The following is a 27,994-nucleotide window of genomic DNA, read 5'->3' as shown; positions in this document are numbered from 1 at the left end:
AAATCAATCGGGTGCAAGGTTTCTTTTCTTTGTTTTATATTTCGAAATTAAGTTGGAGCGACCAATAAAATGAAATAACAGTTTATATAGTCCGCTTTCATTCGGTTCTATGAACGGACGTCATTTCGATCTGGCCTTCCGCTTCCACTTTGCAGCAAACGCATACTTTGTTGAATGCCTGCTTGAGAGGAACTCGGAACTGCTCCACGAGGCCGAGCAGAATAAAAGCGGCCACTAAGCCGAAAAGATCTTTAACTGACACGAACAAAAAGTGGGCAAAGTATACTCCTGGTTGGAAGTTGTCCTCTTTGGCCTGGTAGCGGTCAATAATAGCTTTGTAGGAGAAATCGCCTCGCCGGAAAAAGGCGACGAAGAGCGAGTAGGGTACAGTGGTAACAATCCAGCCAATCCATAAGAACAGGCTGACTCTGTAAATGATGAAAATGATCAATTAGTAGTTTTTCAGTCGAATGGAAAGAGCTTGGTACGAATGTACATAGGGGTGTACATAGGGGGGGGGGGGGGGGGGATGATTGTTTTTTTTTAAATCGAAACTTTTTCCTAGAAAAGAAGACATTTGAACTAACCAGTAATCTCTTTCTTCAATTTGGGAGGGGGGAGGGGGATGGGAGAAGGAATGGGGGATGGGCTGGGAGGGGGAGAGGAAATGGTTCTACTTGACAATCTCCACCCCCTTCAAGGGGGTATTGTTAAGTAGATCAAAATGGTCGATTTTTCGACCAATCAGAATGCAGCAAAATTAGAATTCTCAATAGAAAGCTCAATGCTAATTTACTGTATTTATTTATAGGGGTGGAGATTCTTAATTAGGTACCATAGGGGGGATTGTTAAGTAGATCCGAGGAATTGTTCGCTTTATCCCCAAAAGTGGTCATGCAATTGTGGTAGGTATCGATGCCTGGTTGCTTGCCTGTTGAGAAGAAGGTCGATATCCGGTCGAACGATGAGAGTAGTGTTCTTGTAGTAGGAATAGAAGAAGAAGGCGGGAATGAGGACTGCTGGCAGTTCCACCAGCAGGGATCTCAGACACTTCTCTGCCACGTGATGCGAGTAGAAGAAACAGTCATCGCAGATGGGATCCCCCACCTCCATTCGAAACAGTCACGTGATATATTCAAAAAAAAAACAAGCGCTCAATCACATATCTAAAAGCCTGATTCAGTTAATTTTGGGAAAGTCTGCAAAAAAGAATAGTATATAGATTATTGCTTTACCAGAAAGATTTTGTGAGATTCCAATTCTGTATATGATTTTTTTGTTCTTTCTGATTTCAAATTTTGGAGAATTTCAGCAATAGATTTCAGCTCAGCAACACCTCACAATTAGTTTCTCGGATCTACTTAACAATCTCCACCCGTTTCAAGAAAGGGGAGGGGGAGGGGGAGATTGTTAAGTAGATCAAACTGGTCGATTTCTCGACCCATCAGAATGCAGCAAAATTAGAATTCTCAATAGAAAACTCAGTGCTATTTTACTGTATTTATTTATAGGGGTGGAGATTCTTAAGTAGGTACCATTGGTGGGGGGGGGGGGGGTGGAGATTGTTAAGTAGATCCAGCTTCTCTAATGGTTTCTGGGAGTTTCGGGCATGTGATTTATTGATGGCCTCAAACAGTTTAAGCTGTCTGCGGTTCTATGCCGGTCAGTTGCTGAAGTTTTTTTATCTTGAACTTAACTCAATATATTGTTATATTGGGGAATTCTGAACTGATGTCCAATTACTTTTATCTTGCAATCTAATGATTCATCAAAGGTATTGAAAAGCTCAATACATAAAAGCAACAGATTGTCACTTAAAAAATCTACAAAACTGCTGATATACGATTTTATTGCTCCCGAAAACATAAATGGTCAAATACGCCAAAGAGTATGGAACATCCTAAAAGTCTTATACTGCTTATACGAGATGAGTCCAGCAAAGATTTATCAAATTTCAGGAAATCAAATGACTCGAGAGTTTGCTGTACTTCATGTCAGAAATGAATTACAAATGGTGCAAATATCTTCCACTGTGTCGCGTGTGATAAGACCATGCATCTTACAAATCAATGTACAGGATTATCAGAAAATGCAATAAGGGAAATCAAGGAAATAAACTTGAATCTTATCCTTATTTGCAAGGGCTGCTTGGGAATGAATCAACGAGATGTTGCTATTCACTGCTTTGCAAAAGGTCGCACTTCTCCATTAAGCAAAGCTAAGTTAACTTCTTTTAAAAATACTATTTTATCCCTTCAAGATTCTGTACCCCATTAAAGCCGTCTTTTGTAGATTCAACAAGTAGTGAAGTTCGTATTTCGGGTATCCCTGAATTTAAACCTTCAAATCCGAGCCAAAAGGCTAGTCGAATGGACATAATCACCCACAAAGAAAATTCTATAAACAAAATCTTAAGTCACATCGGTCTGGAAGCATCAGATTTTGTTAATATTAATAGTCTGGGTAAATTCAAAGAAAACTCAAACCATCCAAGATCTGTGTTGCTTAAATTGAAAAACGATTTTAAGGCATCGAAATTGCTCGCGCGGTCTTCCATGCTGCAATCATTCAAGGGAGTGTTTCAAGAAGAAAATTATTCGTCGTTCATCTAAAGGTCGCTTAATAAAAACCAACAAGAATTGGAACGAAAATTATTGCAAAAGTGACGTGAATTGTTGGATGCAGGTGCTGATTCAAAATGAACAAAATTTCTTCATATAGAACTTTTCCAAGAAAAACAATGTAAAAGTTAATGTGGATAATTGACAACCTGTCAAACATTTGATCTCGGTAACTGAAATACGATGTCTGTCTCACAGTATTCGCAGTCTTTAGGACTTGAAAGACGTCAAAAGTTCTCAAATTTTATAACATGAACTTCATATCAAGTTTCATGTGTAGAAGAAACTTGGTTATTGGATAACTTCTCGAGAGAAGAACTATTCCTTCCTTCTTACGACATCTACTCATCTAATCGACCTTCAAAGGCAAATGAGGCATCATCTCATGGAGGTGTGATGATTTGTGTTACTAAACATCTCACCTCCTCTCAAGTAGAAGCCTATGATGACTTGAAGGACTTTTGTTTTATTTGCACAAAACATCTTGGTACCTCATCATTGACAGTCGTATGCGTTTATGTACCTCCTTCAGACAGTCCTCACAATATATCTTTAGAAATATTCAATTCAATGCTCAATTTTATCCGCCAATTGACTTATGACCACCTGATCTTTACAGCCGATTTCAGTTTTCATGGGGTCGACTGGACTACTTATTCCTCAAAAACTGAATCAGAATCATCTTTACTCGATGTTATGGCTGAAAACTGCTTTCAACAACATGTTGATTTCCTCACCACAAACTCAAGCTCATTAAGTTTATTTATTACTTCCAAAAATTTTGAAATTGAAGAAACATTGCCATTACAGAACCTAGATATGTAGGTATGTCAGACCCATTTGCCATAGAAGCCACAGTTTCCATTAATGAAAGAATTTTACGTCGGAAATTAGACCGCGATGTCTGTTTTAGCTGTTGTATTGGGGATTTTGAAAAATTAAACAACATTCTTATTCGATCCGGTTTTCAACCATTTGCTGGTCTAATGTATTATTTCTCATTGAACAATGGTATCATTGGTTGAATGAAAAAATAAGAGAAATCATCCCTATCAGAGCAAAACACAGACGTTCACTTTCTCCCTGGGTATCTTCTGAGACTACGAATTTACTCAAGCGACTTGAAACAACTTCTCGAAAATATGGTGCTGAACATCCCAAGTGTCTTGCATCATCTATAATTTGTCGAAGATCTCTTCAAAATGGCAAGACGGAATACGAGAAATGCCTAGCAGATGGCAGATACACATATGCGGAAGCCTCGACTGACCTCGAGAAGGCCGAGTAATTTGCTATTTTTATTAGCAAAAAACAATATCGAATCTTCTCAATATCAAATAAACCATAAATCTATACCAAATTGTCCAACTATAGATCAATTTATTATCAACGAGTCCTTGATTATGGAATTTTGTTTAAACCTAGATATTAAAAAGACCGTGGTCCGGATTACCTTCCACCTATTTATTCTTTAAATAAGCTAAAACAATCTGTCGTTCACTATTATCAATTATTTTAAAAAATTAAGCAATCTTCAACATATCCAGAAACATGGAAATTTTAAAAAATTTCTCGAATACGTAAAAAGGGCAGCAAAATTACAGTAGAAAACTATCGACCAGGCTATTGCCTATCAGTACCTTCAAAAATACTTGAGCGATGTTTATTTTTATTACTGTATGATTTTTGCACCTTTTTTCATATTTCTATGTTTGGTTTTAGGAAAAAACGCTCCAGTTTATTTGAAATTTTAGATTAATTAGAAGAAATTTATTCAGCAATTCAACAGCGGAAAGAGTTGTTTATACCGACTTTGAGAAGGCTTTTGACAATGTGTACCATGGAATTTTACTTCAAAACTTTCTGATTTTGTTGTCAGAAGCAAGCTATTAAACTTGTTAAGGTCTAATCTTAGCGGTCGCAAACAAGGTGTCAAAGTTGGAACTTACTGGTCAAAGTTAATTGTTGTAACCAGTGGTGTGCCTCCATATTTTACCAGCACCATATTATTTTCAAATGCTAGATTTTTTATTATTATCCAAACCAATGAATGGGTCCTACGGTTTCGATTTTACTGCTAAAGCGGTCAGTTATTCACTTATGGAAAATCTTTCATAACATTGTCTGCTGCTTCTAGTTTGTTTCAGGTACAACGCCCAAAGTTGAAGCTATGTGAACAGTACTTCTGGTTTCGTTCGACTCAATTTGCAAATTTAGCACCAAGTTATGTTGGCCTTACAGATACTGCTTCTCTCAAGAAAGGCCTTCTTTTTTGGTTTTGAAGATATTTCACTTTATATTTGGATGAAAATGTTACCTGCACTTGCAAAATGCATTGTGGCTGTGTACAGTACAACTGCAGAAATATAATAAGAAACTTACCAACTTGAAAATCATCTCAGAGGGTCGATGAACCTTCACGTACTCTCCCGTGGAGTTCTTATTGATAATAGTAATAATAATAATCATAATAATCATAATCATAATCAAAATAATAATCATAATAGTTTTAATAATATGGACGGTTTTCCTGCAACTCGTTGTCTAAAACCGCAGTAGAACAAACTCTTGTATCTTGCGTTTGACTGAGACATAAACAAATTCTGTTTCGAATTGTAGACAAAACCCATAAAAAACTTCGAAACGTTTTTAAGTCGAATCATTGAAAATCTCGCATAGCCTGCAAACTAAGAGCAATTTGTTCAAAGATCATAGGGTTTAAACGTTTCATTTGAGTGCTATAGTTTCGAAAGCAATTGATTTGACACCAAATATTTATTTAAAAAAACTGAACCATTTACCTTATGTTTAATTGAAAAGATGCTATGATTATTCTTGACTTCTAAGAGGAAACAGCGATGTGGTAAATCAATTTTGACTCTTTTTTCTCAAATAAGAAGCAACATTGTAACTTATTAATTGTTGTTCAGCGTCATTCTTTTATTTTTGTTTCATGGGTCAATCTAAGGCCAAACTTTGTTCAGGATACGTGCAACAATTGTTGCATGTAGCAATCTAGATTTCGGAGCAGATATTTAAACATGTTGCTAGATGTTTCGGAATCCAAAAAAATTTATATATCTTAAAATTTGGCTTTTTCTTCATGTCGCCGAATGAGCGAGGATTAATTTTGCAAGTTGTTCGTGATTCTGAACTTGTAATAGGATTTAAATTTGCGGATTCCATTGACAAAATGCGGATTCCGCGACACCGTATTCCTCTGCTCATCTTACTATTTATTGTTCTAAGTTTCGCAAAATTTTTCCAAATTTCGCACATTCAACTGTTTTTGGAGCATTTTGGAGCAATACAAGTTTAAGCCATTGTCCGATGCCGATGATTGTACAACAGCAAGACCGAAAAAAAAATAGCAATGCCATACCAAAGACGACACTAAGCAAGATCAAACACTATAACAAAAAAAATAGCTTTGCTATCCGTATTGCATGCTTATTGGTTGCTAGCCACACAATTTGGCCTCGTAATAGTTTCGATTGGTTGGCTCTGTAAAATAATTTTTTACCGCTGAATAATTTGAAAAGTTTCTTGGAGCAGTTTCATCGAGAGATTTATGCATCACTTAAGCAATCCAAACTATAGATACTTAGTTAGGGTAAACTCATTAATTCAAGATTAGCTTTTTAAACCCGCAATTTCCGCAGCTTTGTTTTTGAAGTTTGTTTCTTTCACGACAATTTTTGAGTTAAAAAGAGCTAATTTTTTTTAGAGTCGACAAACGTTCGATGAAGGCTCAATTTCACTTTTTCGAGGTTTGATTTTTTAAAATCCAGTTCATTTCTATTATTAAAAGGAAGGCAAACTCCACTATCGAACAGCAAAAAAGTATGATTACAAAAAAAATGTGATCGACTTCTAGTTTCAAGAGTGGAATTTAGTTTTCAGATTTCCCAGCGAAATATGAAATTTAGCTATTGATTCAGTTTTTTCAAATTGTTCTAAAAATTTAAAGCGCTTCCAGGGCTTCTAATTTTTCTTTGAGATTCGAAAATGAGATTTTTTCTAAAGACAAATTAGTTTTTTTCTGTTTAATTGCGTGCTCTTTTCCAACTGTCTGTTGGCTCCGTTTTTTATATTTCACCCTAGCTTCTGGCAATATCTTTCTTTTTCTTGAGCATTCTTGAAAAATTTGATTATCTGTGCCTACCCTCTCTATTTTTCTAAATGGTCTCAAACATTCAGAGACGGTCCCCTCTCTCCCAAGAATTCAAAAATTCTTTACTCCGAATCTCATTTTACCACACTCCGTATTAGCCATCGAATCCAAAATTACTTAATTGTTTTTGGTGCCAAAGTACATGATTTTTAAATTGTTGCTGGTACCAATAAAAACAAGATTTTTGTTATCAAAAACGACATCTTTATCTTTCGCAAAAGTTTCCTGCGGCTCAGATTTTTTTTTCATTAAAATAAAATTTAACACATAATTTTTATACAGGAGTTTCAGAAGTGATTGCCAAATCACTTTAGTCGACGTGTCAAATCGATAAATGAATTTTTAAATTGTCTTAATTATCCAAGCCCCCGCCCTCCTCCCGCTACAAATTTTTTTATTTCGCTCATTATTCATTTTAATTGTGTCAAAGTCAGTGTCACGTGACGTCTTTGCAGTTGGCTAAAAAGTCGCTCAGGTAGACCAGAGGAGCAAAAAGAGAACCAAGAGCCACACAAATGTAGAATAGAGGTCTGAATCTGAAACCAATCTAAGTTTGAAAGGTATGCACTAGGAAATTTATTTCCTTAATCAGACGCGAGCGGGAAAGTTGATGTTATGATTTAATTTCGATGAAACCAGCATTTCAAGCTGCCGTCAAATTTTATGAGTATATGGGTGATCAAATTTAGAGACTCGAAAAACCCCAAAGCAATTCCGTTTTCGTATAATAATTCTTAATTTGTAATTCCGTTTTTGTAATAACTTCACTTGGAATCAATTTATTATGATTATTATTATGATTATTATGATTATTATGATTATTATGATTATTAATATTATTATTGTTACTATTATGATTATTATGATTATGATTATCATGATTATTATGATTGTTATGTTTATTATTATGACTATTATGATTATAATGATTATAATGATTACTATTATGATTATTATTATATTTATTATTATGATGACGATTATGATTATTATGATTATTATTATGATTATTATGATAACTATTATTATGATTATTATGATTGTTATGATTATTAATTATTATGATTATTTTGATTATGATTGATATTACTATTACTATGATTATTATGATTATATTTATGATTATGATTATTATGATTATTACTATTATTATTATTATTATGATTATTATGTTTATTATTATTAATATTACGATTACTATGATTCTTTAGATGATTATTATTATTATGATTATTATCATGATGATTATGAATATTTTGATTATTATGATTAATACTATGATTATCATTATTATTATGATTAATATTATGATTATTATGATTCTTATTCTTATTATTATGATTTTTATGATTATTATATGATTATTTTGATTATTATTATTAATAATTTTATGATCATTTTTATTATTATGATTATTATTATTATGATTATTATGATTAATTTATTATGATTATGATTATGATTATGATTATTATGATTATTATGGTTATCGTTATTATAATGGTTGTTATGATTCATATTATGATGATTATTTCTATGATTATTATGATTATTATGATTACTATTATGATTATTACGATTATGATTATCATTATCATGATTATTATGATTATCTTTATGATTATTATTATGAATTTTATGATTATGATTATTATGAAAATTAATATGATTAGTATGAATATTATGATTACGACTACTATTATTATCATGATTATAATGATTATTATTTGTATTATGCTTATGAGTTTTTTCTTGATATGATTATTATTATTATGATTTTTATGATTATGATTATGATTAATATTAAGTTATTTCACACATACACAAAAACAAAGATTTCTACCAGGTTTTCGATCAATGCAAACTATTACAAACACTACAGCAGCAAATTTTCCGTGGTTATGGTGGTCTTAATTTTTTTTTCAAAACGGTTTTTTGCGGTTTTCTCGGCTGTAAAATTTTCTCGAATAATCCTCAAAACTGCCAACAAGTGAACCTCTTTTCCGGCAGCTGAGTTTTGATCTCCAGACTTTGATCCGAAATCTTCGCTTGAAGGCATGTTTCATAAATGTGTTTGTAACTATAATAATGGTATAATGCAGTAGTGGATTTAGTGGAAGGGGGGAGGGAGGGTGGGTGGACGCCCCTTCACCAGGGATTCGACTATTTTGTATCCATTTTTGGCTGACAGACCCTAAAAATTTTCTAAAGGCGCCTTCGTTGCCAATATATACTAGTTTTGAGGGGAGAGCGCGAGCCGAAAAACCGCAATTTTTTGGTCAACATTTTCAGTAAAGTGCCTAAAAACTCCTATCTTGGCTGGTTTTTTGAAAAATTTGCCTGCTGCCAGAAAATTTGGTCAAAATGGAGTCTTTATAGTGATTTGAGAGAGCTCAGAAAATCAATTTGGTCGACCTGAAAAAAAGGTTGACAAAATTTTCAATTTTTTTTTGAAAATCCGCACCCCCTCGAGAAAATCCTAGATCCGCCCCTGCTATAATGCGAGTAGCAGCGTCATCATATCGGAACACAATTTTTCCCATGCAAGTAAATTGTCGAGCAGAATCACTGAATCCTTTTCTCAAATCTACAATTGCGTCAAAACTTAATTTTGATCTTATGGGCTTTAAAACACTCATTTCATTCAAAATTTGTTTTTAATGTTGCTACTAGTTTTAGCAACTCCGATTTGATTTGAAATTGAGTTAGATTTGGACGGTGCGAAGCTTGTATTGTTATCAATATTTTTACCTGGGATCGTCTCTCAGATGGGGTAAGTTGTAGAGGACGAATCTTTCCAGTGCAATTGCAAACACAAGCACCATAGTCGTCCAGTAGGTGAAGTCGTCTTGAATCATTAGAAGGAGACCACTAGCTTTACCCATTGCCTGATAGCGCGAGGAGGAATCATCTCTACGAAATTCGAAAACAGGTCAACTTCATCTAACGTGGTTGATGTCTGAACTATCAATTGTTCTCAATTGGCTTAAATTTTTGCACATTTGTTAAAAAGGTGAAAATTTGCTAGCTGGTTCACTCTTTAAACTTCTTATAACCTTTAATTGCGGAAGGGGCGAATTGGTGAAAACGTCCCAATATTTCGGTTCTCATTGGCGAGGGATCTTTTGGCAAAGATAAAATGAATACTCCTCAACCAAAAATAAATAAATTTCAGTTTTTTGAAACATTTTGCTTTTGCGAATTAGTCAATTCTTGCCAATCTAAAGCGCTGGTCAATGTAAGTATTATTATCCATTTTGTTTCATTTAGAAGAAAGAGCTGACGGAATATTTTCACCTGGGGTTGTTTTTTTTGCAGCCAGTTTTTGACTTTTCAACTACCATTTTTGACTGATTTTATAACAAAGGGTTTTTTTCTCTTTACATCCCTCAGTTAACTTGACTTAAAATTTTGAATCAAAAGTTTTGAGCATTTTTAGGTAAATAGGGCGAGAACTAGAATTTTGTTTCCAAAAGTTTGCTTGAAGTTTCATCATCTGAAGTAGTTCCTGCTAAGTTTGCGATATTGATTCTTACGAAAAAAATTGAACTAGGAAATAGAAAAAATGAAAAACTTACTTGATAAATCCGTGACATGGGTCGAACGATTGAAAGTCTTTAGCCAAAAACAACCTGAAACTAAAAGATTGTTTGAAAAAAAAAAAAGCTTTTCTAAACTTTTGAAATTTTAAGGACCATTTTAACTCGCCCATGCTTCGTTTCATACTCCACAAATTCACAGCCATAATATATGGCGTGAACACATTCGATCACGTGACCAATAAATCCCATCACGCCAGGAATGAGGAGATTGAAGAGGCACAAGACAGCAATGAGGAAAAACTCGACAGTGTGCAAGTCCTTGGAGACATAAATGGCTACCAGACTGTAAAGAGAGCAGAGCATCACGAGGATACTGATCGAACTCTGAAACAGTTGAAATATTCAGAAAATTATGAAAAAATGGAAACTATTTGCGCATCAAGAGATACAATACTCGATAATGCTTTTCAGTGAAGAATTAGCAGCTCGTATATTTTAATTTTTCTCTTGTGGACAAATTGCTTAAACAACTCAATTCGGTATGATTAAATGTTTTTACAAAATTTTCTGAAAATACTGACTTAACAATGACGCGACCGTCAAATTCAAAAAAAAATATGCTTTGACTGATTCGATTTTGTTTCGACCTAGTGTTTCGACTTTGAGTTCGCCATTAACTTTCGACCAACTCGACTTATGTTTCGACTTAGTGTTTGTCTTTATGTTTCCATTTTAAGTTCGATTTTATGTTTCGACTGAATCGACTTAATGTTTCAACGTTGAGCTCCAAAATAGGACCTGCGTTTGACCTGTGTTGGTAAAAGCATAAATTGCCAACTTCGACTGGGTCCTCCCAAAAAAGGAACGGAATGATTCTGAAGAAGGAGTTTTTCTTGTTGTAGTAACTGTGTAGTAACCCGCATCAGGCTGATCTCATACTCACGAGACGGCAGTGATTGTCCTTGAGACAAATCGCTCTTTTTGACCGTCAGCCTTAATCAAGGCTAAACCGAATTCGAACCAAAAAACAGTAAAAAATGGTCAAATAGGATGAGAACCCCTTTTTTAGTATATTAAAACATGGGCCCGTCGGGGACTCGAACATACGCGGACATGTTCTCCTAAATTGGGTACGTTTAAAATTTTCCGCTTGGCCATCCTGCCTTTTTTATTTTCAAATGCGTTTATAATCTAGTTTATAATTGCGTTGCAACAGAAACCGTTTTCTCTCAGCTCATAGTGGTTTACTTTCCTTAACACAAAATTAAAAAAAAACAGCTGATACATCGAATTTCCCATAAGCTGTCCTTTCCATTGATCATTTATCTCACATTAAAAAAGGTATTTTTTTTGAGAAAAAGGATATTTTTTTCCAAAACGTTCGCAACAAGTTTTGAACTTCTCCCTGGCTCAGATTGGCTTCCTTACCAAGCAGAGTGCGCAATCCTCCTAAAGGGTCAAATCGCTAGGCTGGTGTATGTTCCGACTGAACGATCAATCTCAGATTTGAGGGGAAGTTTTTGAGAAGTCTGAAATTATTTCACAGAAATGGTTTAAAAAAATCGACGCTTCTCAAGTTTATAGTGGTTTCCTCACCAACATTCGGAAATTGCAGTTTATGCAGAGCTAGCGGAAATTTCGATTTATGCAGAGCTAGTTTTCATTGTTGGTTTTTGTGATTGAACCAAATTTGTGATTACTCCAATTTTGGTCAAAATCATAAGACAAATTGTATTAAAAACAGGAAAAAACTAATTTTGCAGATAATATTGTCAGAATCAGTTCTTGTTGAGGCATAATTTCCTGGTTTGGGAAGATAATTTTTGGTGAAAGAGATAAAAAGTCAGAAATTTGATCAAAAGCTCAAAAAATAGCGGCTCCACAACCAATATTAGCTCTAATCGCTCATGGGGCAAAGACTGCAACAACTTTTAAGTGATTACTCAAGCCTGGAGTTAGGATAGTAATTTCTGAGAAAAGTGAAGAAATTCAAAAAAATGCCGTAGTAACTAAGTGTAGTAACTAGCATAAGGCTGATTTCTTACACGGAAGACAGCAGTAGAAGGCAGCCCCAGTCAGACTTAGGCTTCAATTAAAATATCGGTTGTCCCATAAGTTTAATTTTTTTAAATCGATTATGACACTGATTAGTTGAAACCTTTGGCTTAATATCAATTGACTAAAATTCGGCTGATTAAAAGCTACCGAAGAAATAGGCTTCGTTAGTTCTTAAGCGGCATTAATTGATGACTATTATGGACAAGTTTTACCGCTTCTCTGTCTATCCTATCTTTTAGGCTGTCAAAATTGTTTCTAAACGAAAAAATCTTTCACCATAATTGAGGCGGTCAAACTCCCCTAATGCACTTCGCCAAAAATGGGCACTGCTCTCTATGCAGCAGTAATCTTCCCAATCCAATATTTGATTAAAGCTTTAGCCCTAGAACTGACTCGGTAGTTTCCGAAAAAAAGTATAACACTCTCAAAAAAAACTTCAAAACTTTAGGTATTCGTACAAACAGGCCAAAAATTAGTGCGTAGTCGCTTCTACAGGAGAACCCCGCAACCTAGTATTCAAGCACAAAATTTTAGGACCTAATTATTTATTCTGGGAGGATCCCCACATTCTGTTTTTTATTGAACCCTGAGTCCGAGATTTGGGAGGATAGTTTATGACATAAAATGAAAAATTTCCGAAAAAAAATCAAACTTAAAAAATTTCCTTTTCCTAAAGTTTTAATTTTTTTCATCAAAAAATTGGGGCATAAAGGCTTATGCCTGGAAGATAGGAGGGTAATTTTTCAGATAAATTGAAAATTTTCCGATGGCGGAGGGGGGAGGGAGGCGGACGCTCCTCTCTTTAGAGATTCGACTTTGGAATATTTTGGGACATCCATTTTTGGCTTACTAGCCCTAAAATTTGTCTAAAAGTGCCTTGGGCGCCAAAATATACTAATTTTGAGGGGGAGCGCGCGCCGTAAAACGCAAAATTTTCCAAAAAGTGCCTAGAAACGCCTTTTTGTCCTGTTTTTCAAAAATTTGGGGCCATTAAAAACCAACTTTGAGGGAAGAGCTCGTGCGCCAAAGAAGTCAAGCGGAGCTGTTTTGCCTAAATAGGTCATTTCAGAGTTCCAAGGAGAGCAAAAAATGTATTTTTTTTATACTTAAAAATGTTAAAAATTTAGGATACCACTCGTGTTGTAAAAGAGTGACTTAAACTAGGAATAGATTAAGACGGTGGATGATTAAGATTCCTACTAAAATTGTAGGCTTTTATTTAAAACTAAATAAAAGACGGGGATTCTAACTAAGATAAAATACGTGTTAAAAGATTGAATTGGTTACGTTTGTTTTGTTACGTATCATAAAAGATAGTGTCCAATTCAGAGTCTACCAAAAGCCGATGCGCTTTTGGCAGGTATATAAATTAACAACTAAAGGTCGGCGGTAAGTTAAGATCAGAGGTTAAATAGACAAACCATAATACTTTTACATTCCCCGCGAAATTTTATCTCTAAACTATCCCTTTCGCCTCATCAGAAGGGAATAAAACAAAAATGATTAAGCACTAAGATGGATGAATCAGTCGGCGCATTGTCTAGGACCCCCGAGAGTGGATCTAGAATCGTTAATACCGACTTGATAAAGGGCCCAAAAGGCGTATTATAAACTGAGAAGAATAACACGGTTGTCAGGTGTAAAGGGTGGGTGTACAAAACGCGGAATACCAATGATCGAGCCCGATGGGCCGGACGGCATGTTCGTCAGACAAAAACAAAATTCCAAAACAAAGCACCTTAGATCGAATAATATGTATTCGCCGAGAAATAACTGTAGGTTAGTGACAATAGGCAAGTAAGGAACTGAAATAGCACCAGGGTGACTAAGATCATAAGGTATGCAGAAAGTTGTCGTAAAATTAAGCGGAATACTGGGTATAACCAAAATGAATAAATCTAATTGTTATCCGATGGTAACGCCCCATGGGTGAACAGAACTTTAATGGAATTCTGCAAAATTCTATGGCCAAAACAAGGGTATAAATGTTACCAATCATCACAATAACTTAAAATAACAGCACTGGAGGTTTGTATGACCCTAGGGTCCTGGAATGTTAGGCGATAAACAATAAACAGAACATATAGGTGCTAAAAGTTTTACGATGGAGTTTTGATAGGTCGAGAATGTTTATGATGACATCTGTTTTTGAGCTCCTGCGTCTAATCAGATTCCCGATTTGCTGCTTTATTTATAGTCCATCTTCTTAGCTCCTCCAGCGTCATTGGCCGTCCAAGGAGTTCTATCGCCGAAATGATAGAGGAGGTGTTCAGCCAGTCTGGGTCAGATACGATGGGTATAAATGTAGGAGTTGAAATTTCATTAGATAGGCCCGATGGGTTAAATCGCGTGGAACAAACATCAGGGCTAAATTTGACGTTCTTGTCTGGGCTCTTTTGATCGTCTGTTTTTGAGGGCTTTGGGTCACTTGAGTACGCGTCGATATCTTCCCGCAAGTGAACTATGGTAGGGCGTGATGATGAAGGTGGTGTTAATGTTGTCAGATCTACTAGGTCGACATGATGGCTTTCTACCGTAGTTGCTTCCAACGTTGAACACACTGCGACTAAATTAGGTGAACCGAATTCTGGGGCATCGCGGTCTTCCTCAGTTAGATCGACTATACTGGTAAATACTCTCTCACCTAGCATCTTGGGGGGCTGCCTGGTTCGCATGGGTCTCGTGTTTTGACGTTTAAAAATTTCCGATAGTTTTTTCGAGGGTGGTGATTTCATTGGGGATGAGGCTTTCCTTTTAGCAGTACCGGACAATTTCTGAGACTTTGTAGTGTGGTCAGAAAGTATTTGTTTCGGTCCCATCTCCGCCATGGTAGTTTGATCTCCAGTAGATTTAGGGAACTTTACTCCGGGATTCTCTGAAGGTACCGGCATTTCTTGGGTCGCTTCATTACTCTCCTCCCTAGTGTCTAAGAGGATCAGCTGAGGGGTCGCTTGAGAGTCTCTATCATTGTCACCGGAATCCAAGTTGATCAAAGGAATCTCATCTAACTCGACCTTCTGGTCGGCGTGGTCTGATGTTTCTAACTTAGGATCTGTTCGGTCGGGCATTAGTGGTTCGTCTCGTTTCGTGGTTTCGAGCAGTGTTTTCTCCTTGAGGTCTCTTAGTGTCATTAAGTCACTCGCATTATCATCTGACATATCTTCATGTGAGTCAATCGTCACTCCGGGTTCGTTTAAATAACTTTTAAGAAGTTCGGGTTTACCCGACGGGCTTGGTTCTTGGTCAATCTCGAGGCCGATCGGTGTTCTCAGTCTCTTTCTCTGTTCTTCTTCCTCTCTAAGAAGAGTTTCCCTAGAACTGTTCATGGCCGCGTTTCGTCTCGCAATGTCAAGCTCTTCAAATTTCCACTGCAGGTTTCGTTTCTTCTGGGTTGTTTTTGAACTTTTGAATCCGACATTTCTTGGAGGTTTTGCTGTTTTCCTGAGTCCTTTGGTCGCGTAAAATCTGACTAATTGGTCTCGTTTTCTCGGACTTGGTTTCTTCTGAGTGCACTGTCTTTTAATGGCTAAATCAGATTTACGTATTATTTTCCCATTTTTTAGAGTCACGGTGTGATCTGATTCTCTTACAATTTCGTCCTTGAGTATTCTATAGTATGGTTCATTTTTCATTCTATCTTGGATTTTTCGATAAACAATGGTCTTACCCGACGGGTTGTTCAGAATCGAGTCCTTTATGCCCAAGGCATCTCTTTTTTCTGACCGGGAGAGGACTTTTACTGGGGATCCAGCACTTGTTGGTACGTATCTCACTGCATTTGAGATATCCTCCGAGGATGATGAATGTTCATCGGCATCTCCATCTTCAATGTCGTCAGGAGCGTCCCAGTCATGTCTTCGCTCTCGGCTCATTAGTTTTTTGCCTTTATCTATACATAACAAAGTTTTATTCCAGTCAAGGTTATTCGAAGAAGGTGATTTAACCAAATTATGCCAGATAGTGTTTGGGGATCTACCGAAATGTGCTTCGAAAGGAGAGCAGTTAAGCGACTGTTGAGTTACTGTTCTTAAGCATTTTATTATTTTCAGGAGTGCAGATTCTAAAGAAGGTTTTGGGCGTTCTTGTGCCATCACCAGGAGTCGTTCCTTAATAGTCCTGATTAGACGTTCCACTAATCCGGTAGCTCTGTGATCACCCACTGGGCTAAATATCACCTTTATGTTGTGATCGTGGCAAAATTCTCTAACTTCCTTGGAGATAAAACCAGATCCTTGATCTGTTCTAATTGTCCTAGGTATCCCGTGTAAAGCGATATATCGACTAAGGAAGTTAATTATAGATTTAGCCGATGTACTGGATGTTATTTGGGCTGATGGGAATTTTGAAAATCTGTCTACACACACCAATATGTATTTTTTTGTTCCCCATACTAAAGGTAACGGGCCAGCGAAATCTAATTCCATTTCTTGGTTTGGTTCTTCGACCATTGGGAGTTTCCCTAGGGTATTGTGTTTTATAAGAGGCTTCAGATTTTTACCTGCTTTTACGCACTCTATACAGTTTTCACCGTGGACTTGGATTTCGCGGTAAATTTTCGGCCACCAGATGTATTGTGTTGCCAGGCTTTTCATTGCGAACTGGCCGGGGTGAGCTTCATGTAGTCTGTTCAGCATAGTCGATCTTAGGCATGCTGGGATTACTAAACGGTTGTCCAAATAGAGGCATCCTCCGCTGACATGTAGATTATTCAAATATGACTTATAATAGTTTCCGAGTTGTAGGATATCCTGTTTTCTATCTTCCTCGATTGCCTTGATTATCTTTTTCAGAATTAGGTCTTGTTTCGATAAGAGGGACATAAATTTAGTGTCAAATATTTCCGGCCAAGAGAAAGGGAATAAGTTAACTGTTTTCTTCTTGCTAGGTGATCGATTCTCGGGTTTTTCCGACGGGTTACTAGTGTTTGGTGTTAAAACGTCCGTGTTTTCTTTAATAGAGAGTTCTTTTTGTTGGTTAAATTCAGTTTGTTCTGCCATTTCTTTCAGGATTTTAAAATTCGTAAAAAAGTCGTTAATTTTGCAGGATGAATCACACAGTTCTGTACGCGAGTGAGAATTTTGACACACTGAAATGTTTGAATGGTTAGATATCGCTTGGAAAATTTCGGCGGCATTAGCAATTCGTTTCTCACGTTCTATTTCTTGACTGGTCATATGATCTGTTGGCTGGCCAATCGCATTACAAGAAGTGACGTCATCTGTTAAGAAATGTTGAGAGAATTTATTTCTTATTTGCGCCCACGAATTTTTTGGCATAAGGTGATGAAAGCCTAATAGTGTACTAATCTGGTTTACAGATGCGATAACGAACTTCTCGTCATCCAGGGAAACTGGTACGGGTTCACCCGATGGGTGTCGGGATATATAGTCGACAAATCCCATATCTTTACCGGGTAAATGTTCTACAGTAAAGTCGAACGGTAATAGTTTATCCGCCCAACGGGTGAGACGTGATTGGGCCGTTTTAGTGTATTTATCGTCCTTCAGTGCTCCTATTAAGGCTTTGTGATCTGTTAAAATTGAGAATTGTTTACCCAGTAGATAATTTTTGAAATGATCTAGTGCCCAGACTAATCCCAGTAGTTCGAGTTCGTTAGTGCTGTATTTCAGTTCGGCGATATTCAAAAATCTGCTAGCGAACGCTACTGTCTTCCAATTCCCCCAATGGTCTTGTTCGATTGACGCGCCCAATCCTAAATGTGAGGCATCACATTTCACCCGAGTGTTCAGTTTTACATCGAAATGGTGGTTTGTCACAGTATTACAAATTTCGTTCTTGATTTTTTCAAACGCTTCCGTATGTACAGTGGACCACTTAAATGGTTTATTCTTTTGCATGAGTTCTCTGAAGGGTGTTGATAAGGACGCTAAGTTTGGTATGAACTTATTAAATTGGTTAATCGATCCCATTAAGGATCTGATGTCCTTAATACAGTTTGGTTCTTTTAAATTTCTGATTGCGTCAGATTTATGTATCAATGGTGTCGTCCCTTTTGCGTCAATTCTAAATCCCAACCATTCTATGTTATGAGTTAAAAATGTGCATTTTTCCCATTTTATGGCAAGTCCCTCGTCGTCTAGCGTTTTTAACACATTAATGACTAGCTTTTTGTGTTCTTCCTCGCTACCTACGGTGGCGATTAGGATGTCGTCAAGATAACAATGAGTATTTGGTAGTTTTTCCGTCAAACGGTCCATTATACGTTGGAATTCATTGGGCATGTCGCCTAGTCCATAGAATCCGGTTTTAAAACGGTATGAACCCGTTACTTCTCCCCCCACAATGTTAAAATTACACTGATTGCTTGCCTTTTTCGAAAGCGGAATTTGGCTGTAGGCGTATTTTAGATCTATCGATGAGAACCAGATGTTTCTTTGATCATGGCCGCTAATAGTGACTGCGACGTTGTCAATTAGTTCGAATAGATTTGGCATTTGATATCTATTACGAAATATTTGTTTATTTAGTAGTTTTGAGTTCAACGCTAGTTTAATTGATCCATCCCTTTTTGCTGTAATCACGATGGGGGAAATAAAACAATCTTCAGAGCATCTAGATAGTTTTTCAATGTGTCCGTCACTCAATAATTGGTCGATGCATAGTTTGACTTTGGGGAGAAGATGGATTGGGATACGTTTCCCTTTCACCTGTATCGGTTTTATCGGCTCGTTAAAATAAGTATTAACTACGTAGTTTTTTGATCTACCAGTTCTTTTTATAAGGTCTGAAAAGTGCTTTGATATGTATGATTTAAACTCACGTTGGGATGGTGTCTCTTGATTTTGATCCTGTTGGATGTCGGATGCGAACTTTATCTGGTTGACGTTTGTCCCGATGGGTGGTACTTTCTGGTTTTCCCGTGACTTTGACCCGTTGGGTGGAGGTTGTTTTTGAAATACTACAATACCCAAATTCGGTAGGATGTCGTTTCCTAGTAGATTTCTTTCCGCCCCTTCTGTGATAAAGAGTTTTTGATCATTAGCCTCCCATCCTTTCGATTGGATTTTCACTCGAACTTTTCCAATAATATTGATCGTACTCCCGAAACCCTGGTATGCTTTCTTTGTTATCTCGTCCACCGGTTCTAGCTTTACGAATCTGTCTCGTATCTTCAGTTCATGTAGTAGGTCTTTCTTCATGAAAGAAACTGGGCTTGCAGAGTCAATTTGAATCTCGGTATAGTAGGGGTTGAATTTTCCCAGAGCTACTTTTAGTGTCTTTTTCAGTTCTAATCCTTCGTGATTGAATACGGTTCTCACTCCGCGCTCTATTCTGTCTTCTACGGCATTTATTTGATTATTTGTGTCGATGGCTAGAACTAAGAAGTCGTCTAGGTTAACCTCAAATTCGGGGTTTTCCTGCGGGTTGGCCCGGACATTTTCGTTTTCTTGGGGTACCCGATTCTGATCGACGATGTTAGTTTGAGTTTTAGCTGAACTCCTGCAGTGTTTAGCCAAATGTCCTTTCCGTCCACACGTATTGCAGTTTCTATCTCTAGCCGGGCATGTGGATAGGTGTCCTTTTTTGAATTGCTGGCCGCAATTACGGCACTTGTTATTTTCGACTATGTTTAATGTTGGTTCGTTCTTCACATATTGTGATCTTGGTCCTGGGTTGTAAGTTGGGAATTTTAGGTACTGTTGATGGATTTTAGTACCTTTTTCGTGAACTAGTACATAAGATAGTACGTTTTCTGGGGTCAAGTATTCAATGCATAGTTTCTTTTGGATCTCGACATTTCTCATGTTGGTTATAAAAATATCTCTTACTAGTTCTGACTCGAGTTCCCCCAGTTTACAATTTTTTGCTAGTTCTGAAAGAATTTCATGGAATTTTTCTAAGGACTCATGTTCTTTCTGTCTTCGGCCGAAGAATTTGAATCTTTCGTATGTTAGGTTTGTAGTGATCGTGAAAGTCGTTTTTAATAGTTCCCAAAATTCTGCGAAATTGATATCCAGTATTTTTTTTCCAGGATTTTTATGAGAGAAGCATTTCTGTCCTTCTTTCCCGAGTGCTAGGTATAGCTGTGATTTGAGCTTCTTGTCAATATCTCCTATTTTAAGTCCGTTGAATTTGGCGTTATCTTCCGCCCTTCTCCTTCTTAATTCTTCGTTGTAATTTTGTACTGCTACTCTATGACGTTCCTCTTGTTCGGCCCGACGGGTCTGATCCTCGGATGTGTCCAATGGTTCTGCCATAGGGTAAATTAGTTCATCTCTTATCGGTGGGTTAATTACATCTTCGATGTCTACGGAATCTTTCGCAATAATTGTCAGTTGGAATTTTTCCGCCCACCTTTCCCAGTCATGTTGATTTTCATTTGATGAGTTGTTCCAGAAAAACTCTAATCCGCGTAGGTTTGATTCATTAGACTGCGCCATGTTAAAAATTTAGGATACCACTCGTGTTGTAAAAGAGTGACTTAAACTAGGAATAGATTAAGACGGTGGATGATTAAGATTCCTACTAAAATTGTAGGCTTTTATTTAAAACTAAATAAAAGACGGGGATTCTAACTAAGATAAAATACGTGTTAAAAGATTGAATTGGTTACGTTTGTTTTGTTACGTATCATAAAAGATAGTGTCCAATTCAGAGTCTACCAAAAGCCGATGCGCTTTTGGCAGGTATATAAATTAACAACTAAAGGTCGGCGGTAAGTTAAGATCAGAGGTTAAATAGACAAACCATAATACTTTTACAAAAAAGAACTTAAAAAGAGTTGAGTAGAGAATGCGGTTCGTGGTACTAACTTGTGTGATCTGATCTACCAATTTGACCATACTCATAGCAAAAAAGTTCTCCAGCAATTCGGGATCAGGAGGCGCATCCGTAGATATTGAAAAGTAGGAGCCCATTTTCAATTCAGATCAGACAGGTGACACCAGGAGTACTATATTGAATAACAGGTATCTCAATTTTTTCCAATTTTTTTTATTCTGTAATAATTTTATTGATATTTTTCATCCTTAAAACCTTGGGAAAAAACAATTTTTGTTGAACTTTAAAACTTTGATGGTGCTCGAAAAAGTAATAGCTGAGTTACAATACCTATTTTTTTTTATTTATAAGCTAACTTTTTTCTTTTTTAGAAGCGCTACACTTAGGGATGTTAAATTGGAATCAATTTGAATACCTGTAATTAAAGCCTACTTCAGTATTTTTTGTGCAGGCTGAAAAACTATGCGGTAGAATTAGAATAATTTATTTCCCCGATGTATAACACTTGATATTAATTATATCAAAAATGACGAATCCTAGGAAACTATGGCAAAAATAGGAGACAAATATGGGTGTGACAGGAAATTGTAGTTAATGAAGAAATAGAGATTATTTTACGTGTTTGTAAAGTATAGTTACAGAGGCCCTAAAGCAGTAAAAAAAAATGGGGCATTTTACGTTTTTTCTGAATAAAAAAAAATTCTTTTTAATTTTGTTTCCTGTTTCTGGGATAAAATAGTAACATCAAAGACTCATAATTTACTTTTAATTAGATTTGAAAAACGTATAGTTTTTCTCTATTAATTTGATATTAAGCCCAATATGAACAAAAAAACGAACCAATCATCAGGTTAAAGTTTTTATGGAAGGCAAGCAAATTAGGCGATCAGAAAACAACGTAACTAAGACAATAAGTTGCGTGCACTTTGCGTGAAATTTGCTTACAGACCTAAATTGAGTTTTGGTAGAGTAAAGACTGGTCGTCTAACGACAAATTCAGGTTAATAATGTCACAGTTGTATAATTCATGCGTTCCAAAATTGTAATTACTTTTTCGATTTAATGTTTTATTATTAGTCACAATAAAATTTTTGATCAATTCCAAGATCATATAAAATTTTCCTTCCGATTTTCATAACGAAAATAAAGAAATATTTGTGCTCGGGGTTGTTTTTTTTCATCGGACTAGTTTTGACTTTTTAACTAGCCATTTTTGACTAACTTTTTTATATCATTCAAAAACTATGGTTGTCTTGAGCTTCAATTTAAAAATATAACTCGCCTGTGATAGTTTTTTGTAACGTTATGGTAGTTTAAAGATTGCCATTTTGGCAAATTTGGGACATTTAGCTCGCGATATATTTCGCGCCATAATACGAAGCCAAACTGTGCACTGGACAAGCGCACGATTTGGTGCTTGTTTGTCTCTGCAATCAAGATAAAAATCTTTACTATTGTTAAAATTTTGTCGGAATGATCAAAGAGAGTGAAAGAACAAAAGAAAGAACAAAGAGGGCTGCTTTGATGGGGAGTCCGCTTACAACTCACAAATACACAGTTTGGCTTTGTAATATGTTAACGCGTAAGTGGAGGTTTAATCCGTCCTAGAAATTGTTCCAAATTGGTTGGAGGAAGCTTTTTTGCCATAAATGGTTTGTTACTATGAGCAAAATTTATCACATTTTATTTTTTTCCAAAAATATCAAATTTATATAGAAAAATTTCATTTCATTGTATTACATTTCTTTTTTCTTCATGTTATTACTACTGCATAGAACTTAAAAGGCAGTCGGAACAATCAGAGCTTCGCCCTGATACCAGCAGTCTTGTTGTTTTTGTGTGGTTCCTTCTTAAACAGAATCAGTTGTTGTCGCAGTTCTTATCGTCTAAATTCGCAAAAAGAATTATCGTCCAAGTTCCGTTTTTTTTACGTTCATCAAGTTTGCTCTTATTATCTAGGGGCAGCTTTTTTATATCTAAACTCATAACAAGTTTCTGACTATGCTATATAAACTCTCGAATTACACAGAAAGACCATTAGATATATGGCAAATTATCTCAGCTCCAAAAATAAGTTTTAGATTCATGGAAAATTTTACAGAAACATCTTCACACATTCCTTGCAACTGTCAGAAACCATCAAATAATTCAAAAACGTCAACAATTTTGACCAGATCATTTAAGCAGGACAATAAAGAGGGCCCCTTAAGCTAATTTAAGGAAACTTTTCTTGTAAAATAAAAAAACTTTCCATATTGCCAAGCACACATCATTTCAACAAAATTGATGTGCTTTTCCCAAGAAAATGGAAGCAAACAAGACTGCTCGTATCAGGGTAGAGTCTTGAATGCTCCGACTGCCTTTTAAGGTCTATGGAGCAGTAATAACAAGATTAAAGTAAATGTAATAAAATAAGTATTTTTTTTTATTTAACATGAGATTTTTCTGAAAGTCCCTCACACGCCGTATAAAGTACAAAGTGATAGATTTTGCTCCTAGTAACATATCAATTACGACAAAAAAGCTTCCATCAACCAATTTGGAACTATTTCTATGACTTATCAAATCTCCGCTTGGTCGTTAACAGCCCGAAATATATCGCGCTTTAGTTCTCCGAAATGAGCTAAAATGGCAATCCTTAAACCTCTATAATTTTGCCAAAAAATACTCACAGGTTAATTATATTTTTAAATTTAATCTTAGGACAACAATATTTTTTGAATGAACAAAAAATTTCCGCTAAAAATGGCTAGTTAAAAAGTTGAAATTTATCTAAGAAAAAAATTACCCCGAGCACAAATAATCCGTTTTTTTCGTTACGAAATTCGTAACAAACACTACTTTTTTTGATAATTGAGCCGTCCTATTTGTGTAAAAACAAAAAGCATAAATAATTTTCCTAATACTTGAGCAATAAATTATCAGAGAAATTAAAAATTCTCGCATAATTTCAACTTGAAAGAATGTGAATCATCCAAACTCAACCCTTAAGCTCATTGGATTGAGCAAAGTTCTTAACAAGTTCTTAGTTACAGTAAGAGAATCAATTCAACTCGAATCTGAAGTTATGAAAAGTCCGAAATTGTGCTGTAATTGGTATTAAGCCAATACATATCGAAGCAAATTTACAAAATATATTAAAAGTCAAAATAGAGGAATAAAAATTGTTCCCTTTTTTGTGCCTCTTATTTTTTGATATGACTCGATGTAAAATACTAATTGGAATATTATAATTAGTTGTTTTTCTTGAAAAACTTAAGTAAGGGCTTTGTGTAAGCGCAAAAAAAATCTGCAACAACTCTAGATAATACTGTAACAACTCTAGAGATAAGACTATAATTTGATTATCATTGCTACATTTCTCATTCGTGAAACTAACGCGTAAAGCGAGATTTAGTCCGTCCGTATTAGAAATTGTTCCAAATTGAGTTGAAGCCTGCTTTTTGGTGTATTCAATACTTTGCTATAAGCAAAATATATCACTTTGTACTTTACATAGCGTGTTGGGGTTGATCCTCAAAAAAAGCATTATAAAACAAATTTCATAAATTGTATTATTTTAAATTACTCCATAGAAATCAAAACGCAGTTGAAACATTCAAAGCTTCACCCTTGTACGAGCAGTCTTGATCTTTTTTTTTCGTTCCATTTTTTTGAACGTTCCGATAACAAAAATACACATGGCTTATTTGGAAGACTTAATTCTGGAATCCAGAGACCTACATGCACCAAACTGTGTGCATATCCAGTGCACAGTTTGGCCTCATTTTGTTTAATAAAACAATTTGTAACGGACAAACTCCAAGAAGATTCGGTCAATTTGGCAATCTTTAAAATGCAAAATCTTAGGGAAAAAGATCACAGGTGACTAATTTGAACTCCAGACAACAAAACCTTTTGCGTAAGAAACCGCAGAGAAAAAAATTACCGTCAAAATTGCTAGTTGACAAGTCTACATTTGTCTCGAGAAAAAAACTCCGAACACAAATATTCAATCACTTTCTTGTGAGACTGAGACAAAAAGAAAGTAGCGGGAAAATGATCTCTAACAGTGGCTTTTTACACATGGCCTACTTGGAAGCCTCGATGACTTCAAATACATTTTTCCATGTTTGTAGATAAGATTAGATTTTTTTGAGATAAAATTTGATGATAAAAAACTTTAGTTTTTTCAAGTATTAGAATAATTATCAGGTTCTCCCGTGAGTTAAGATAGCTGGTCTTGCTTACTATAGCACGAAACAGCATCAATTTTTTCCCCTTTATTTCCCTTTATTTCTCCGCAAACAATTGTTCATGCATTCATGGAAAGAAGAAATTTTCTCATTCTAAAATGTGGAGTAGTTTTCCGTTCCATTAGAAGAATTTTCTTATTTTTAGAGACTTTGTTTTAGACAGGTATATTTTGAATTTTTATTGTTAATCAATATGGAATAATTTCACTCCTGTAGCAGATTTTGGTTCAATTTCTACCTTTATTAAGTATTTTATCTCTGTTACGTATTTTATCATGCTTAAGGCTTCAGGAATTATTTTCTGTCAGTTCTTCGGTAATTTGTTTGTAAGCAAGTGGACATGTTTCTTGATCTTTGATTTGCGAGATCTATTAATTGGTCTTAGTTTTTTTCAATAAACTGGTTCAGAATAGATTATCACTATGCTGAAGCGAACCAAAATTTTGATGAATCAGAGCTGAAACTAACAATTGATTGAGAAAACGTAACTTTACAACAGTTTAGAGAAAGTTTCATAAAAATTTAGAACTTACATGTGTGCCTCTGTGTTTGCACTTGACAACATCACAAATTTCTTCATTAATTTTCATTATAATCAAAACCTTTGCGTGGTGCGATGAAAAGATCTGACCAAAAACTAGAGATTAGACATATCCAACAGTCAAAGTACAATAAGCAAACTCTTCTGAGAAAGTAAATTCTTCATTTCTTTGCTCTTCTGCTTTCTATGTCTCAGTCACAGTTGGTTTTTTGAAGTTGAAGGTTGAGCTAAGGAAAGAGGTTGAGCTAAGTTTGAGCTAAGCTATGTTTGGCATTTCGAGTAAAGGACTGGTTATCTTATCATTCTGTTGCTAAGATTCTAGAAACCTCAGAAACTTAGAAACCAAAGAAGAAGAATTAGTTTATCTAAGTTACAGAGTATATTTTCAAACATTTTTCTAATTAGAATAACTGCACTGAACTTTGAAAGGATAGGTAACAAGATCAGCTGATCTGATTCAAACCTACCCTGTTAAAGATCACATGGGTTTCTATGCCGTATTGAAAAAACTTGCTATTACATTGAAAAACTTGCTGTACATTTGGGTCAAGGGAGTTATAAAGAAAAAAAACAGACTTTCAACAGTTTTGCATTTACTTCTTCTTGTGCTAGCTTTATTTTGTTATATGCGTTCTCTAGAAGAATGCCCTTTTGACGACGAGTTCCTTTGCAGTGAGTGGCTCTTACGGTACAATGTAGGAGAAGGAAAAGTTACCGTTCCACTTTTTGTTTGCTGCCTCATTATTTTTTACCTGTTTTTAGCAGTATTCTGCTTCAAGCTTGTCAATCGTGGGTTTATTATAATTTTATGTGGTGCGGCAATACACATGTGGTTTGCCGATGCCGCGGTAACATTTAAGAAACACGGGGGAGCTAATCGAATATTCCTTCTCTTGCCCATCATGATTGCAATGACAGTTTCTATTTTAACAAGAAGTTGCCTCAAAATTTGTAAGAAAATGTCTCGTCTGGTTATGCTCAACCTGTTTTGCTTATGCGTTTGTTGGGTCGTCTTTTTAAACCGCAACCGAGCAGCTGAGAGAAACTTTTTGCAGTTCCCGGGAGGTGTAATTACAAAAAACGACAGTTTCGATTGTGCGTTTTCGATACCGTCTTATCACTGGTTTCCCATTTTTCAGCATCCAGTTTCATTAGCAACTTTTTCTGTCTGTGGCAGCTCAGATGTAAGCTGGGTTCCAAAACAACTCTTATCGTCTAAATTTCTTGCTTTTCCAAACGCAGCGACTCTCCCAGCTAACGTTGTTACGACTCATACTTTCTTGGATAATGCGAAACTGCAAGCGTATGTAACAAGCAATTTACAACCTATCAATAATTCTCAGCAGGCCGAATTACATGAAATGGTAATACAACTTGATAAATCACCTCATTTAGTTATTAAAGTTTGTAGAAACGAAACATTGTCAAAAATTTTAAGAGCGAAACGAGTTGGATACCAAAAAACAAGAAACAGTGTGCTGGTTATTTTCTTTGACAGTGTTTCTCGTGCAGGTTTGAAATCTCGGATGCCTGCGTTTTTTGATAAGCTTGGTAGCTGGAAAACTAAAGGAATTATGCAGGGAATCGCTTTTTCCCATTTCCATGCCCTACAGCCATTCACGTCCCCGAATAGACTAGCTCTTCACAATGGAAAAACAATCGAAGAAGCAAGATCGGAGAAGCTATGGCTTGCTGAAAACGAATCATTCAGTGGTGGTATTTTCGAAACAGCGTCAAAACAAGGATTCTGCACAGGTTTTGCTCATACAGATTGCGACGCCGATGATCAGCTGCCATCAGATTATACACCAGCTGTCCCAGAAAAACATGATCATCGCCTAATATTTTGTAGCCCAAGTTTTATAGAGGCCGGAATAAAACACTACAATCTCTTCAAAGGACCATCTTCCGTCTTTCAACGTTGCCTTTTCAACAAACCTGTTCATCAACACGCGTTAAATTACGTGACGTCATTTTGGCAGGCATACTACGATTCTCTGAAGTTTTTCAAACTGAGTTTAATGGAAGGTCATGAAATAACTTCTGATCTTCTCAGACTTGCTGATGATGACTTGGTTAGA

General features: G+C 35.8%; 1 protein-coding gene across 1 annotated transcript; it reads right to left on the bottom strand.

Annotated features, from left to right (window-relative positions):
- Window positions 1–97: 97 nt before the first annotated feature.
- LOC134844939 (uncharacterized) lies at window positions 98–21,771 on the bottom strand. The gene is made up of 8 exons (XM_063861763.1): window positions 21,553–21,771; window positions 21,170–21,309; window positions 10,504–10,721; window positions 10,374–10,427; window positions 9,547–9,708; window positions 7,241–7,331; window positions 932–1,107; window positions 98–428 (listed from the first exon to the last, which is right to left on the bottom strand). Exons 2-8 carry the CDS (start codon window positions 21,272–21,274, stop codon window positions 98–100), a joined length of 1,137 nt encoding a protein of 378 aa, XP_063717833.1. The 5' UTR covers window positions 21,275–21,309; window positions 21,553–21,771.
- Between the last annotated feature and the right edge of the window lie 6,223 nt (window positions 21,772–27,994).

Source organism: Symsagittifera roscoffensis, chromosome 4 (genome assembly GCF_963678635.1).
Source record: "Symsagittifera roscoffensis chromosome 4, txSymRosc1.1, whole genome shotgun sequence".
NCBI lineage: Eukaryota > Metazoa > Xenacoelomorpha > Acoela > Convolutidae > Symsagittifera > Symsagittifera roscoffensis.
This window is presented reverse-complemented; position numbering and strand designations above follow the sequence as displayed.